Source organism: Triticum urartu, chromosome 7A (assembly GCF_056163025.1).
Source record: "Triticum urartu cultivar PI428250 chromosome 7A, HENAU_Tu73, whole genome shotgun sequence".
NCBI classification, from domain to species: domain Eukaryota; kingdom Viridiplantae; phylum Streptophyta; class Magnoliopsida; order Poales; family Poaceae; genus Triticum; species Triticum urartu.
The window spans coordinates 536700290-536717097 of NC_141879.1; the positions used below are offsets into that span (position 1 = coordinate 536700290).

The 16808-nt window shown below is 44.1% G+C and overlaps 1 protein-coding gene and 1 long non-coding RNA gene across 2 annotated transcripts; one reads left to right on the forward strand and one right to left on the reverse strand.

The window, feature by feature from the left end:
* Window positions 1–1546: 1546 nt before the first annotated feature.
* Window positions 1547–4116, forward strand: LOC125523850 (GDSL esterase/lipase At1g29670-like). Its single transcript, XM_048688916.2, has 4 exons — window positions 1547–2140; window positions 2703–2963; window positions 3229–3484; window positions 3578–4116. Exons 1-4 carry the CDS (start codon window positions 1682–1684, stop codon window positions 3799–3801), a joined length of 1200 nt encoding a protein of 399 aa, XP_048544873.1. The 5' UTR covers window positions 1547–1681; the 3' UTR covers window positions 3802–4116.
* Window positions 4117–11005: 6889 nt separating this feature from the next.
* LOC125521231 (uncharacterized) lies at window positions 11006–13857 on the reverse strand. Its single transcript, XR_015611990.1, has 2 exons — window positions 13008–13857; window positions 11006–12444 (listed from the first exon to the last, which is right to left on the reverse strand). It is a non-coding gene; the product is annotated as an uncharacterized LOC125521231 (long non-coding RNA).
* Window positions 13858–16808: the final 2951 nt, after the last annotated feature.

Below are 16808 nucleotides of genomic sequence, written 5' to 3' on the forward strand. Positions count from 1 at the left end.
GGTGGTCCTCCCCGATCCATCGCCCTCTGCTTTGATGTGGCCCCGATGCGACATTACAGGTGCTCCATCGCAGCCTTAGGGGGCGGGGCTCCCCATCTCCATCTCGATTAGGGCCTGGGCTACCATCCATCTTCCTCTACCCCGACGGAAGACCATGATTTCACCATTGTTCCCCCCTCTTCGAAGTGCCTCTGCTCAGAATCAAAGCTATTGTACTGCGACAATCCATCTAACCCCTTCCCCAGGCGTGTGATTAGCATCTGTGCCCGCTTTCGGCTACAACCACACTCTATAATGTCAATTTTTGCATTTAGACATGTGATGCGTACTCTGCCTAGTACTAATTGGTTCATGCATTCATTATGTGCCTATTAGTGTTCTGCAAATTCATGTATCAGGTCAGATAATAATTAGAAAATATTAATTGTTGTGATAGCAAACATTATGTGTGCTTCCTACTCCATAGATATGGCTCCCCATTTGGCGGAAACATTTGTTTTCATTTCATTTTCAAATTTCCAAGCTTCCAAGCAAGACTACTGATGCACCCAGTTCACATTTTCATGCTTATGACTAGCTTGCATCCACAATATGCTTCCAAGTAACAGTTCTGATGTATGCGGGACAACACAGAAGTATAGGGCCGGTTTGAGGGGACAGTTCGGTCGCATTTTTGCGACTGGTCACTAACCGGACCATATAGGGCGGTTTGAGAGGAGGGGGGGGGGGTCTTATTTTCACAACTGGTCACTTACCGAGCCATCCGTGCAAACATATAGAGGGAATTTGAGTTGTCCGCTTGTAGATGCTCTAAAACAGAAGTCTTTTCTATGGGAAGATATCCTGTGATACCATGATACCATGTCATAAAATTCAAATTTACATGTTGCAAAAAATTCTGAATTTTTCTGTGAATGTTCACAAGACAGATGTCTACTATCCCTAAAAAAATCAGATTCAAATATGAAATACACATTGAGAAACAAAAAAAGACACAGAATGACATTGTTCACATGTGGATTGTCTTTTTTGTTTCTCCTTGTATATTTCAATTTTGGATCTGAATTTTTTTAGTAATTATAGACACAGACCTTGAGAACATTCACAATTTTTTCAGAATTTTTTGAAACATGAAAAACTTGAGTTTTAAAATTGGTAGCATGGTATGATGTGATATCTACCCCTGTTTCTATGGCACGCCTAAGAGCAACAGGCAAGTTTCTGTTAGACGAACATTTGGTCAAGTCTTCATTGAGTGCCAACAACGGAGTTGTCACCTGCCTATCCACCGGCTCGAGATATCACATCGCTCCTTGTATGCACGCACCTGGTAAGATCTCAGGAGTGATGTGCCCCATAACCCTCAGGGTTGATCGAAAACCGCAGAGAAGAGTTTGTACTGTACACGCGCATGCAGTAACTGCATGCAGATCTCCAGATCCCTCTGCCTCTCGAGGTGCACAAACCTACCCGCATTCATTCAGCCCGACAGATGTTGCTGTTGCGCACCTCCCTCTTGACCTCTTGTGCCTATAAGTAGCAACCCTCTCTGTGTCGCCATAGGTACCTCTGTGTCATGCAGTAAAGCTCACGAGTTACCGTCAGTTCCAGTACCTTATCGCTACCTCGATTTTGTTTGGTTACTATTACTCCCGCCTCATCTCAGCTCGTTTCACCGACAATGGCCATGGCCAAGGTCGCCGCGGTCGTGGCGTCGCTCTACCTATTTATCGTGCTAACACGGTGCGACGCTGCCGCTGCTGGTGCGGGCGGTTCGACGAGCTGCCACGGCGGCAGAGCTGTGGGGAGGGGCGGCGGCGGCCGGGCGAGGGCGCCGATTGCGAAGGCCGTGTTCGTGTTCGGGAGCTCGCTGGTGGACAACGGCAACAACAACTTCCTCAACAGCACCGGCGTGCGCGCCGACTACCTGCCCTACGGCGTCGACTTCCCGCTCGGCCCCTCCGGCCGCTTCTCCAACGGCCGCAACACCATCGACGCTCTCGGGGAGCTTCTCCGCCTCCCCCGCGGCGGCCGCATCCCGCCGTTCGCCGACCCAGGCACCAGGGGCCGCGCCGCGCTGCATGGCGTCAACTTCGCGTCCGGCGGCTCTGGAATCCTCGACCGCACCGGCCAGGACACCGTGAGTACCATTGCTAGTAGTATTGCTGCTCTTTACATGGTTGCGTGTTCGAGCTTCAACTAATCAACTATTCCCTGTGTTTAGTAGTAATGAACAAGCGTCTACGCATCCTAAAAATTTAACTTCTGTCATGCGTGTTCGAGCTTAAACTGATCAACACTATTCCCTCTGTTTCAATTAACAAGCCGTGCACGCATCCTAAAAGTTTAACTTTTATCATACATTGTATCAATAACATATATTTTATGAATAAAAGATTATACCACTGAAAACATCTTTCGGATACAAAATCAATAATATAGTTTTTGTCACATACAATCCATATTTGGTCGGTCTAATTTATGCTCAAAAGTTAACTTTAAAATTCACGCGCAACTTATTAATTGAAATAGAGGAAATACATTTAGTGTAGAATTATCATGTGAAACAGTGAAAGCGACAGCATGGTAGATTTCCATTTTTGTGAAAAAGTGGTGGAATGGAGACACTACAATAACTGTAGCTGCGTCACTTATAGCTATATGGAAGATGGCTATGTGATGTGTGTTTGCTGCATATTTAGGGCAAGGTGTTGAGCCTGAACCAGCAAATCAGCAACTTCGAGGCAGTGACTCTCCCCGACCTTCGAGCAACGACAGCCAGCACTCGCCAGATGAAGGGCCATGATTTCTTGCACGATTGCTTCCTGCCCAGGAGCCTATTCGTGATCGGGACAGGCGGCAACGACTACCTGCTCAACTACTACCGGCCCAGAAATACATCCAGGCCCCAATTGTCAGACTTCACACGCTCACTGATCACCAAGCTCTCGGCCCATCTTCAGGTGAGTGGCATGTTAGTTAATGCACACTCCTGTGCTGTGCTTACTATACAGAGCATTTCCTTCCCCATTCATTGCAAACTGTAATGAAGGGGCGTACTGCCTGCAGAAGTACGGTTCCTAGTACATGCAGTATATGAAGAATCAAGTGAATGAATTGAATGAGTAGGCTGCCTAACGTGGACCATTTGGTTTTATTTCTCTCGTGGTACAGTAGTACCTTTTTTTTGCCGTTTTGAGTGAGACGTTTGCATTTACGTGGGCGTAGAGGCTGTATGGTCTGGGGGCGAGGAAGTTTGTGATCTTCTCCATCCAGCCCATGGGGTGCACCCCCGTGGTGAGGGCGTCCCTCAACGTCACCGGCGCGGGCTGCGTCGAGCCGGTGAACGGCGCGGCGCTCCTTTTCAACGGCGAGCTGAGGTCGCTCGTCGACACCACGGGGCCGCGCATGCCCGGCGCGAACTTCGCCGTCGTCGACTCCTACAAGATCATCAAGGACCTGCTGGACCACCCAAGGAAACATGGTACGATATCGACGCCTGTATCGATCGGTTACGATATTGGTCATGTGGATCTCTAGCTTATTTGGCTTGAATTTTGATCTTTGATTGTGTCAGGCATCAGGGAGACGTATCGCGCTTGCTGCAGTGAGCTGGCGTCATCCGGGGTGCTGTGTAAGAAGGGAGGGCCCATCTGCAGGGACCGGACCAAGTACGTCTTCTTCGACGGGCTCCACCCGACAGACGTGGTGAACGCCAGGATCGCGCGCAAGGGATTCGGCTCCGAGTCGCCGCGGGAAGCGTACCCCATCAACGTCAAGAAATTGGCTATGCTGTGGTAGCGGCGATCCTCCCGAGTATAAACAGAGACACGTGGTACTAGCATTTAGTATTAGCACTAGCCGTAGTCTTATCGTATTAGTGGTACCAGCTAGCTTTGTGATCTGGCAATGCAGCAGTAGCGTTGTACCAGTGTTCTATTATTCGATCAGGATTCGCCGGCCACCGTTTGTAGCTCTGCTCCGCACTTCCTGCGGCGAATAAGAGCGTCTACAGTCGGACTTCAAATTCGACTTTCAAATGTCGGCGAACGCGCCGGTGCATCCACGAGCATTGACCAAATACTCTTAAATAATGTAATTAATATTTGGACATTATGGATGTGTCTAAGGCACATTTAGATGTGCTTTAGTTATTGCACATCTAAGTGAGTGAATCAAGTATAAAGAGAAAAAGAAAAAAAATATCTGCACGAATATTAATGTATGATCAATGACATAGGACTTAGATGTGCAATACTTATGGCACATCTAGATGTGCTTTAGCAAAACTGATTATCATATCTCAAACTCATACAAATCCATGCAACTACGTCATTGCGCACACATTGTCCTGCTACTCCATCACTATTAACTAGACATTTTTGGGAAATGGACTACTACTAACTAGACATGACATTGGACTACTAAAATTTGACATGTTTAGTTATGATGGAATTTATCCACGGCTACCCTTATCCTTCCCGGCGCCCTTGCCGTCCTTCTCGCAAAAGTACCAGTCGAAGACGTACGGATTGTGCCGGATTTGCTCGTCGCCGGAGCTGTCCTCACCATCACTGTCCGCCTTCTCCTCCTTCGGTGGCAGTCCAGCCCAGGGCCGGCTCTGACCCAGTGCAAGAGGGGCGACGACCTGGGGCCTAGCCGAACTAGGCGCCCATATCTGTTACGTAAGAAGAGAAAAAAGGCCCATCTATCAACTATACAGGCACGGCCAGGTCCAAGTCTGTAGCAAGTACGTACGAAACTTGAAAAAAATTGCAAGGACGCACGGATGCACTGCTGCACACCCGCACTAGACGTTTTGAGACATACAGAAATGAAGGCTTTGTCTGCAATTTGAATAATCCTTACAACAGAGAGAAGAAGAATACTTATAAAATATTTGATGCTAATTAAAGTTTATCGGTGTTTATGGCTTTAAAATTATTTTATGCACCCATGTACTCACTATCCGTTAACTTTTTTTCTCTTTGCGGCTCATTGATAGAGTTTGTCCTAGGGCCTCTGGAATCCTAGAGCAGGCCCTGGTCCGGCCATGGCACGGACCGCACGATTCTGCTCTCAATCAAGGGCGCGCATGTCCCTTCACTGTCATTTCCTCACAATGCGGGTGCGTATGGCTTCCTCCTCTGCGGCCGCCTCTGTCGCCGTCATTTTCGCCGTGATACGGGCCTCGGCGGCCCTTATCCTCTCCTTCCCACGGCAGGACGCCCATTCTCGGTGGGAGTGATAGTCTGCCCGACCGCTGATGGGAAGGAGAGGTGTTCCGGCTACCGGAACCGTGAGGATCCAACCCCAGAGGACCCGAGCGCTCGGTGAGCCAACGTTATGGAGTCACGCCGGACAGATCCATCCATCGGCTGGGCGCTGTCCTCCTGGTAGCGGTGGAGTCCAATGCGAACTGTCATTTCCTCCACCAACCTGCACGGGGTGACACCCCATTAGACGGATCCGGACTAGTCGGAGTCCGATTCGCTGTCTGCCATGCCGGAGAAGGCCGGAAACCGCCGGAGATGAGCTCAGGTCGCAGAGGGGAGTGGAGTGAAGTGGCTAGGGTTTGCTCCGGCAAGTGACTATTCATCACCTTGGGTGAGGAATAATTATTCTTCACCCCCCCTCTCTCTTTTACCATCAATGCATCATAATTTTAGGTTCCGTAAGTTTCTCTTATTTCCGACGTAATAAGAGATAGTAATAAAAAAATATAATCATCGTAAAAAATATTTTATGTTAAGTAAAATTACAGACGTAAAAACATAGTGTAAAATACACATAAACCGTAAATTTTCTTGTCTTATAACCTATATTTTTATTTTGTTATGCCAAAATTTACGTAGTGAATAAATATGAATGTAACTATTTAAATTCCAAATGTAATTTAATTACGAAATGATCGTAAGATTATCTTGGATGAAGAATAACTTATTCTGCACCCTGGGTGATAAATAGTATCATTATTTATGTGTGTGTGCATTTGTGTGTGTCTATAATATATATATATATATATATATATATATATATAGGAAAATGGTTGTGCTCCCGTTCCTCATATACCACATAGATGAATCTTTTATACCTCTTTATTATTTTTAATATACTTAATTAGTAATTATTAGATACCCAAAAATGAGTTTCATGAAAAAATTCATGTGAGTCTACATATTTTTAAATGTTTACATATATACTGATGTGTTCGTACGTGAAAAGGGTATATTACAAAAATACGTCGCAGATGATATTTTTACAACAAAACTCCTATTGGGGTATCTTAAAATATCTAATGAATTATATTAAGAATAATAAAGAGGTATAATTAATGCGTATATGAGGTATATTGAGGATGGGAGTACATACTCCCAGGAGTACAGAAGAGGAGTCCTATATATATATATATATATATATATATATATATATATATATATATATATATATATATATATAGTGTTACTATTCATCACCCAGGCTACAGAATAAGTTATTTTTCATTCGAGGTAATCTTACGATCATTTCATAATTAAATTACATTTTGAATTCAAATACTTACATTCCTATTGATTCACTACGTAAAATTTGACATAAGAAAATAAAAATATAGGTCATAAGACAAGAAAATTTACAGTTTATGTGTATTTTAGACTATATTTTTATGTTTGTAATTTTACATAATATAAAATATTTTTTACGGCGATTATATATTTTCTTACGGTCCCTTTTTGCGTCGGAAATAAGACAAAACTTACGGAACGTAAAATTACGGTGTATTGATGGTAAAATAGAGGAGGGTGAAGAATAACCATTCCTCGCCCAGGGTGACGAATAGCGCGACCCTATATATATATATATATATATATATATATATATATATATATATATATATATATATATATATATATATACACTAGCACATATGCCCGTGCGTTGCAACGAGGAAATTGATGTTTTGCATAAGCATAATGTCCCACAACATCGGATTTATTATGAAGAACATGTTGCAATGCATCATACGTCGCAATTTAGTTGTGTTTATATTTTCTTTGCGGGGCGTAATGTGTCCCACTAATTTCATTTAAACACAATCCTTTTTTAATGGCATTTAAGTATGATCCTTTCATTAATTACCATGAAGTCCTCACCCGTTTTAGTCAGGAATCAAATCCTTCCTTCTCTAATTTAGTAGCCCCAACACATTAAGGCCTATAGATCCTTTCTTTTAATTATCCTACTTTTTTACCTCAAATCCTTCATGTAGAATTTATTAAGACCACAATCTTTCTAATAGTTATTCCACCGATTTACCCATAATCCTTTCTTTAATTAGCCACATTCGTTTAAAATATTATATTTAAGCCCGCAATCCTTTCTTTATTAGCTCATTCGCTTAATTAGCTCTCCCTAAACATGAGCCTTGGACCTCACCCTTCCCCATCTACAGGAACGAAGGGCGATTTGTGCGAACCCCGGGCTCTCCACCTTGCCGTTGCCGAATTGGCGGCTCCCTTGCCCTCCGCCGGACGCTCCGGCGGTGGGAGGACGGGGGAGGCCCGATTTGCAGCATTACATAGTGTAGGAGTGCCTAGGGAGCCAACCGGTGGCGTCGTGGAGGCGGCGGTGCAACTGGATCGGCTTTTGTAGGTGTTGGTCTCCCCTTCGACGGCGAAGTTCCGGTGGAGCTCCGCGGTGGACCAGCTCCTTTCTTCGTGCTCGCTGCTCGGTGGAGAGGCCGTGCACGGTTCCCCCGTGCCGGAGATCGAGGGATGGCGATTCCGGCGGTTGAAGATCTGGAGAAGGAAGGCGATGTTGAGTGGTGCGATGACGACAACGGCCATGGGTGTAGGTCCTCAGGGACCGTTGATCGGAGACTTCCCGTTTCGCCCGTGAGCTGCTTCGATCCAAGGTGTCAGCGAGCAGCGGTGAACGGCACGTCACCGGCTCGTCCACGGCGCCGGCGTAGTCGGGTTGCAGAGGGGCTTGGTTGTAATTTCCTTTTCTGTGCGGACCTTTCAGTAATTTGGCTGTTTTAATATCAACTCCTTTTCTCGCAAAAAATAAATAAATAAACATGATGACTGTCACTCGTATATTTAGAGTGAGTTGGGATTAGTAAATATGGAAGGTGCATAAGTCTTTGGTTGTTACATCTAAGAGATAAACATGAGGTCTTGTGTTCAATTATCACAATGTTGATTTATTTTGACCCAATTATTTTTCGCGGTCTCTCTATGAAAGCCCATAAAAGGCCCATCAACATACAAGTAACTGGCCCAGATTGCTTAACGTGTGTAAACCAAACGTAAAGGACTAAACCAAACCAAGAATACCTATTCCCTTTCAAAATATAAACACTATTCTGATCACAGGATCAGAATAATATTTTGATCACAACCTGACCTGCCCCTCTAGTAGTACGTTGAACTTCCCTGTAAACTAGGTTGAATTTCCGCCAACATTGCCAAAATGGGGCTTGCGATATACCGTTGGAAAGCTATGGACACCAATATCATGACCCAACTTAAATTTTTGGCAAAATATAAGAGGTTTAAGAGCAGTTTTGAAAACCATTTTTTCTTCGCACAAAAAACGTGAATCGTATTTTCGATCGCATTTCTAAACCGTTTATCGGAATGAGGCATATAATATGGCGTTGGAAAGCTGCTGCAAAACCGCTCATTCCACATGTTGAAAGTTTTCTCTAATTCCCTATGGTTAAAGAGTAATTTGAAAAAAGTAAAATTTCGTAAACCAAACAGCTGAGTTCGTTTTTTGATGTCATTTCTAAACGACTAATCCAATGGAGGCATATGATATGGCGTTGGAAAGCTTATGAAAATGCGCTACTTTTTCATCTTAAAAGTTTTTTTTTCTAATTTTGAATGGTTTAAGAGTAATTTAGAAAATGGTCCAAGTCCTACCGAGTTCGTATTTTCGAGCTAATTTTTTAACCGTGCGTCCGAATGCAGCATATGATATGGCGTTCGAAAGCTTGAACAAATGTGAAACTTTTTTGTATGTATTGTTTCTCCCAATTCTTTACGGTTTTAAGTCAGTTTCGAAAATGGTGAAAAACGTATTTTTGCCGTAATTTCTACAAACTTTATCGAAATGGGGAAAATAATATACCGCTGAAAAGCTACGAAAAATGCGAAACATTTTCATGTTGATGGTTTTCTGTGATTCCTAGCCGTTTTCAAGTAATTTCGAAAATGGCGGGATCATGCGTTCTGCCTTTATCGCGAAACAGATTCTTCAAAAATGCACCGCGTGAAGAACCTTATCTTCTTGGCGCGTGTACCTGAACTTCACTCTGTTTTTCACGTGATTTTTTTGCTCGTAGGTCTCCATCCAGTGCTCGTAACTCTCCATCCACTCACCGGAATTGAGCAAGTGATATACCAGTGGAAAGCTGCTGTAAGCACATAACTTTCCCGTGTTGATCGTTTTTTGATACTCGTGATGATTTTAAAAGTTTTTCATCTGAAATTCATTCAACGTAGTAGTTGAACTTCATGTTGTTTTCACGTTGAACTTCTGTGACGTATTTTCATTCGTAATTTTCTCATCCATTTTCGTCAGTGTTACACAAATGATATTCCTTTTGTACAAACCTTTCTCACAATATTTTTTTTAACTTTCTTCGACCGAGGACTTGAACTTATAACAACAAAACTTTTAGTCTTTGCATTTTTATTCTTTTTAATACAAATTGCACACCGTGTAGAACGTGAACTTCTGGTAGTTTATCAACCTGAACTTCTCTCGGTTACGTGAAAATATCTAAGTTTTTTATAAATATTAATCTGAATTTCTTAATCCTTTTTTGTGAATTTTGAAGCGCTCCATTTTTAAAAGTTGAACTTCTTGTTATTTTATTTTTGGACTTCTTGCTTCCATTGTTTCATAACGAGGGAAATTTGAGTTTTCTATAATCATCAAACTTCTCCATTTTTTAATATGGACTTCCTGGTTTTTTTCTTATTCTTTTTTATGAATAAGAATATTTTAAGACACCAAAACAACATTTTTATGTGTGTTTTTGCATTGGTTTGCACGTCAAAGCACATCATCTTTAGAAATTGAACTTCTCCTTTCCTTTTTGTTTTCTTTCAACATTGTTTAGCACGTCGAACCACGTCATCTTTAGATATTGAACTTCTCCTTTCTTTTTGTTTTCTTTCAACATTGGTTTGCACGTCGAACCGCTTCATATTTAGAAATTGAACTTCTCCTTTTCTTTTTCTTTTCTTTCAACATTGGTTTACACGTTGAACCGTGTCATCTTTACAAATTGAACTTCTCTCTTTCTTTTTCTTTTCTTGCATGTTTTACCTTGCATGTTTAAATTTATTTTTGAACTTGCTGAGATAACACACTTGACCTTCTCGAACACAACATTTTGACCTTCGCAAAACATAAATTAAAGCCAAACTTTTGACCTACAAAGCATGTACAATTTTCTCCACTTTTTCAAGAATAAACGTTGAATCACCCCGTTAGTTTGACATGAACTTCTGCTGCACATTTTCAAATGTCAGTTTGATTTTTCTTTTTCAAAAGCACATTGAGCTTTTTTATTATGGCCTGGGCGGTCCGTTTTTTGTTCATAGATGAATTAATTCAGTATGTGGTACACGTGAACTTTAAGAATTTCTAAAATATGAACTTCGCATTCTATTGAAATTCAAGAAAATTACACACAACAATACACATACACTTCGTGTGCTACATGTATTTACACAATGACGAATGCACACATCTGGAAGAGCATAAAGTTCTCACACAGAGTTCAAAAAAAGAGTGAATTTTTTTCCACAAGAAATGTCGGTCGTTTTTGGTAGGAACCTGTACAGTTTTTCAATTGGTTTGCACGTTGAACCACGTGATCGTTAGAAACCGAACTTCTCCTTTTCTTTTCTTCTAATAAAAACACAACATTATAAAGGAAATAAAAATTCCTTTTTGCAATCCTTTTGCACGGGGAACCATCCTCACATCAAAGAATGAACATACTGTTTTGCAATGAAGGTATGCATTTAAAACACACACACACACATATACAATACACACTCGACCTTCTGCAACACAACATCTTAACCTTCGCAAAAACAAAATTTTTAATCCAAATAAATCGCGCACTAGTACAAGAAGGTGCCACGAGCTTTGTGCTTGACCTGCTGATGAGTGCAATCCAGGAGGAGCAGACCACCGCGGCTGGGTGATGCAGGGGTAGTCAGGAGGTATTGCAGTAGTGGTGGGGGAAGCCAGTCATAGGAGGATCCGCCACGGAGCAGAGCAGTGGGGAGTGACCTGTCAGTGAGGAGGGTCTTGATTTATTAGTAAAATAGTGACAATATATCCAGGTGAGTGGCAATGCTGAGAAGGATCCACAAAGCTAGCTACTCTGATATACTTACTACACAAGTTGTCATAACAGCCTGACGCTGCATCTGAAACAAGATAGTTATTGTTGCGAGTGAATGTGTAGTGAGTGAAATTTGCATGCCAGAAACCAACCCAAACTAATCAAAACTTCCATGACAAATTCAGGGACACCAATGCACACACGATTGGGCTTTAATGTGGCTTCTCAGGCACTACAGAGTTGAGGGTGCACGTTCGCTCGGGGAACAACCTGGACTTCTGCACTTTCAAAGAACAGAAAAATATACAGGACATTCAGTCGCATGCTCCTCAAAATTGTAACAAGTCCAACACATCATAGTGGCGATTAGATATAAAAAAGGTTCACAGAGAGGATATAGGGGAGGCGCGGTCGTGTCAGCAGTAGGCCGTGGCGGTGTGTGTTGATGGCGGCCGGACTAGAAGCGGTTGTGGTTTAGCGGCTGGATAGGTCCTTGCAGGGTCCCTTGCAAGTAACAAAACAGCCTGCATGGCCCCTTGCCACCAGAGAAAACTACTTTTTGCTATTACCAAAGCAATTGTTATGCAAAACAAAGCATTTCAAAAAAAGCAAAGCTACAGAAGTGATAAAATTACTTCAAAAACTATTACAACTGTATGAATAAAGCTTCGCGTCAAATGTATTTTCTTAAAAGCTTGAGCTACTGGAACCCGTGGATGAGGTTGTGGTGTCTTCCTACTTATTCTGGATTCATTTTTTAATGCTAGTTACGACACTCATTTTATGTATATTTTACAAATGGTGCAAGTGTTTAGGTGAGAGGAGCCAAGGTCAGAACCACTCTAAACTAAGTATGTGCGTAGACAAAATGCAAAAAGGAAGAAGGTAACTTCCCTGAATGTACTAAAAAAGCAATCTCTAAAATTTAATGCCCAGCCACTTCGAATTTCAGCACTTTCGGCACCACGGCCAGCATGCCGAAGAGATGCACGCCAAACCCAGCCGTCGTCGGCCATCGTATGCCCGTTGGGTCGATGTTGCTGCATGGAACGCTCCATTTGTAGCTTGAACTGCTGAAAAGAAGCACCATAAGCTAGCTACAACAAAGGTGAAGAAGTGGTGTACTGACAGAAAATTGATACGCCAGCCTAAGAACTTTAACTCAAGTTTGTACATCCTGGGTTTTTTTCAAAGCCTCCTTGTTTGTAAGGTGTAGCTATGATCCAGGGAGATGCATCACCATATGAAATATGTAAGAGAACTCAATACATGGAAATAAAAATTGAAGTATCTGCAGAACTCAACTTGAACTGGCAATACAGCCAAACGTCTCCTTTCATTTGAAATAATTTCACAGGAATGCAAAGTATACCGGTCAAAATGTGTTTATTTAGTACATACATGAAACTATAAGCTTCAGCTGATGGTTGGTCTCAGATTTATGAAGCTAAGAAATGAAAAATAGGGAAAAACACTCTGAATGTACTAAAAATATTGTACATCTCTGAACCTTAAGCCACATTCACTCTAAAGTTCAGAGAAATATACAAATTCAGTGAGAACACATGAATGGATGGAGCAAAAATTTAGAAAAACGATCAACAATGGGAAGAACACAAACATTGGCTACAACCTCCCCCTCTCCGTTGCAGGTAGCAGTAACTTGGAGAGGATACAAGCATGAGGGTCGAGCTTTGGCCTCGGACAGGTCACTGCTTAGGCCTCAGCAGTTCGTCGACGGCGGGAGATGAGTGGCCATGGCGGTGGGATCCAGCCGTTGCAGCCCGAGCTTTCTCCGACGACCTACTGCTGCACTGGTTGTTCTCTGACTGTGACGTCGCTCGGGGACGTGGGCCTTCCAACGAAGCACATGAAGAAGCAGGGGAAGCCACCATCAAGCTTTCTTGCAGGGGTTGCAACGGCTTGACCGATCCACCGGCTTGCTAGGTCGCGGGAATTGGCAGTCGGGCGGGATCCAACACGGGTTCGGCTTATCTGGCCGGGGTATGTTGCTGCCGGCACGATAGGGTGGGAGAATGACATCAGCTGGGAGGAAGGAGGAGATCCATCTCATGGCAGAGACGAGATCCATATAGCAGCACCGCGCGGGAGTTTCCGGTGACCCCCGGGGTTGCAGGGGCGGTGGACCCGATGTGGAGCAGCAGCGAAGGGAGGAAGGCTGGCCTCGCACCGGGAGGAGGCCTCACGCCAGAGGAGGCGGGGGGAGGCCTCGTGCCGAGAGGAGGCGGCGGCTCGCCAGGAGGAGGCGCAGGTGTCGGCGCCGGTAGGAGGCGGGGTCAGCGACGCGTCGTGTGGAGGTGGTGGGATGGTGCGGCGGTGGTGGTCTGGAACCGGGCCAGCGGCGGGTCGGTGACTGTCGGGATGGATGAGAAATTGGGCTGGGATAGGGGAGATCGGGAGGAGATTAGGGATCGGGGGAAGGTGGAGGACAGGTGCGGTCATGGTTGGGCCTTTTTCTGCGAGTTTGGAAGTCCGGGAACATGTCGATCGAGCCCTATATAGATCTGACGTGATCCAAATAACTATTCTGATCCCAGGATCAGAATAGTGTTGTCCTATATATATAGTAACACTATTCTGATCAAAGGATCAGAATAGTTATTCGGATCACGGTCGGCCCTATAAGGGCCCGATAGTGTGTTCCTGAGATCGCATGAAACTGATCCGGATGGTACAAGGAAAAAAAATCCACCCACCACCTCCTCCCCTAATCTCCCCCGATCCCGCATCTCCTCCACCGCCGCCTCCCTCACTGGCCCGCGCCACCTTCGGCCCTCACCAGATCGGCCCGCCACCGCCGACGCCTCACCAAATCGCCCCGCCACCGTCGCCTCCCTCCTCGGTCGCGCCGCCGCACCATCCCACCTTCTCCACCCGACACGCTGGCGTCCCGGGTCCCGACCACCTCCGCGGTACTATCCCACCACCTCCACCTGACGCGCCGCCGGCCCGGCTGCCCAGCGCAGCCACGACCCCAGCCAACCATCTCCGGCCTGGCGCCTCCCCACCACCACTGCTACCCCATCGCGCCCCCACGGGAGGAAGGGGAACTCGCCGGCTACATGGGAGAAGGCTAGGGAGATGCCCGGGTCACACGGGCGTCGGCGTTGAGTAGCAGTAGGGCGCCGCCATCAAATTTGTCAATGAGATGCGGCCCCTTCCCCGTCCAACTGCTACCGTCTCGCTGTCCAACCTCGTCTGCGTGCGCAGTCCATCCTTGTTCGCTCGCTCGCCAGCAGAAGTGAGACCCCCCTGCCCTCCTCCTCCACCTCACATCCTCCTTCCAGACTGCCGACGCGGCACTGACAGCAAGCAACACAGCGTACATCCGTTTCACTTAGGGGGGCTCCCGCAGCTTCTCTGTTGTGCTCAATGGACCCCTGACCAAGCCCCGCGAGCTTCTAGATGTCTCCTTGGGGAAGAGCAAGTTCCAAATGCGAAATTTGGTAATTTAGGTGGCCAGAATTCATGCTTGTGTGCGGCGGGTAGGCAGTTCAATCTGCTCCAGCAATTCAGTTTTTTTTTCAATTTTTCCATGTGCATCAGCAGATGAATATGAGTGTGCATGTCAAACGTGTATATAAACATTGAGAAAGTTTAGTATTGTTTCGTCTAGTTCGCTCATGCAGCCATGCAGATCATTTCTTTTCAGGCCATCCCAGTCCAGCCCCGCAGCGGTAGGAAGGTCGATCCCATCGCGAGCTGCAGTCCACGACAGTAACCCGGTTCCGGGGTTTGGAGTTCATCGACAGCGGAGGATCCCGGGCGGCGAGCCGGCATCATTTTTCTGTGAAAATTGAAGTTAAGATGGTTCAGAAAGAAGAAGGAGTATAGGTCAACTTCATTTAACATTTTCGATTCTCAGTAAAAAAGACAGTTCGAGAAAGAAGAAAAATTGCCGGCTGCTCCTCTTGCTTGATGTTCATGTGTTTAGTTCTTTACTGCTTTTTTCTCACCGTTTTGTTCAAAAAGTTTGTGTCTCCAGGGACCTATGTGCTGCTGGTGCTCGCTACCCGCATGAACAAAGAGAGGAAGAAGGTCACCATCAGGCAGGGGAGAAGGTCACGTGAGGTGCAGAAAGAAGGTCAGAGTTCAGAACGGTGTGTGTGTGTGATTTTTGTGGAGTTGAGAACGGTTTGTGCAGAAAGAAGGTGTGATTTTTGTGCTATTTTTTGGGGTGCATTCCAACATGGGGATGCAATCTCACTTCCGGTGTATGTTTTTCATCGCTTGCGTCCCGACCACAGTTTAAACTGCAGGGCACAACCATGCCTTGCCCGTGCCATTGGTGTGGCCCTAGCAGAGGTGCAGCTGCTCCCCTAAATGAGCAGTAGTTGATATGCGGTCATAGCACTCGCATCCAACTCTCCCTCTCTGGTTCTTTCTCCCCCATTGGTGTTTTTTTAACATAGTAAACAATTCAACGAATGAACAACACCTCTATTGTTGATGCATGTACATCTGTTTTGGTTTGGTGCACAACGACCCCGACGAGCCCTTGCACCCATGTTGCCATGTCAAAAAATGGATATAGAAAATGCACTGTTTGTCTTGTACTATTGTGCTCAAATTTTTATATGTGCAGAAAATTTTCTTGAAATTCAATAGCATGCGAAGTCGTGTTTCAGAAATTCATAAGTTCACGAGTACCACATACTGAAGAAAAAGATGGAGAAGTTCGATGATTATAAAAAACTCAGATTTTCCTCTTTATTAAACAATGGAAACAAGAATTTCAAAAATAAAATAACAAGAAGTTTAACTTTTTAAAAATAGAGCGTTTCAAAATTTCATATAAAAGATTAAGAAAAAATAAAACTAGGAAGTCCATATTAAAAAGATGGAGAAGTTCAATGATTATAGAAAACTCAGATTTTCCTCGTTATTAAAGAATGGAAGCAAGAAGTTCAAAAATAAAATAACAAGAAGTTCAACTTTTGAAAAATAGAGCGCTTCGAAATTCATAAAAAATATATTAAGAAATTCAAATAAATATTTATAAAAAATTCAGATATTTTCACGTAACCGAGAGAAGTTCGATTGATATCTGCCAGAAGTTCACGTACTACAGAGAGTGCATTTTGAATTAAAAAAGAATAAAAAAGCAATGACTAAAAGTTTTGTTGTTATAAGTTCAACTCCTCGGTCGGAGAAAGTTAAAAAAATTATTGTGAGAGGGGTTTGTACAAAATGAGTATCATTTGTGTAACACTAACGAATGGATGGGAAAATTACAAACGAAAATACATCACAGAAGTTCAACGTGAAAACATCAGGAAGTTCAACTAATGCACTGAATGAATTTTAGATTAAAAAGTTTTAAAATCATCGCGAGTATGAAATAACGATCAACACAGGAAAGTTGCGTGTTTACAGAAGCTTTCCACCGGTATATCACTTGCTCAATTCCGGT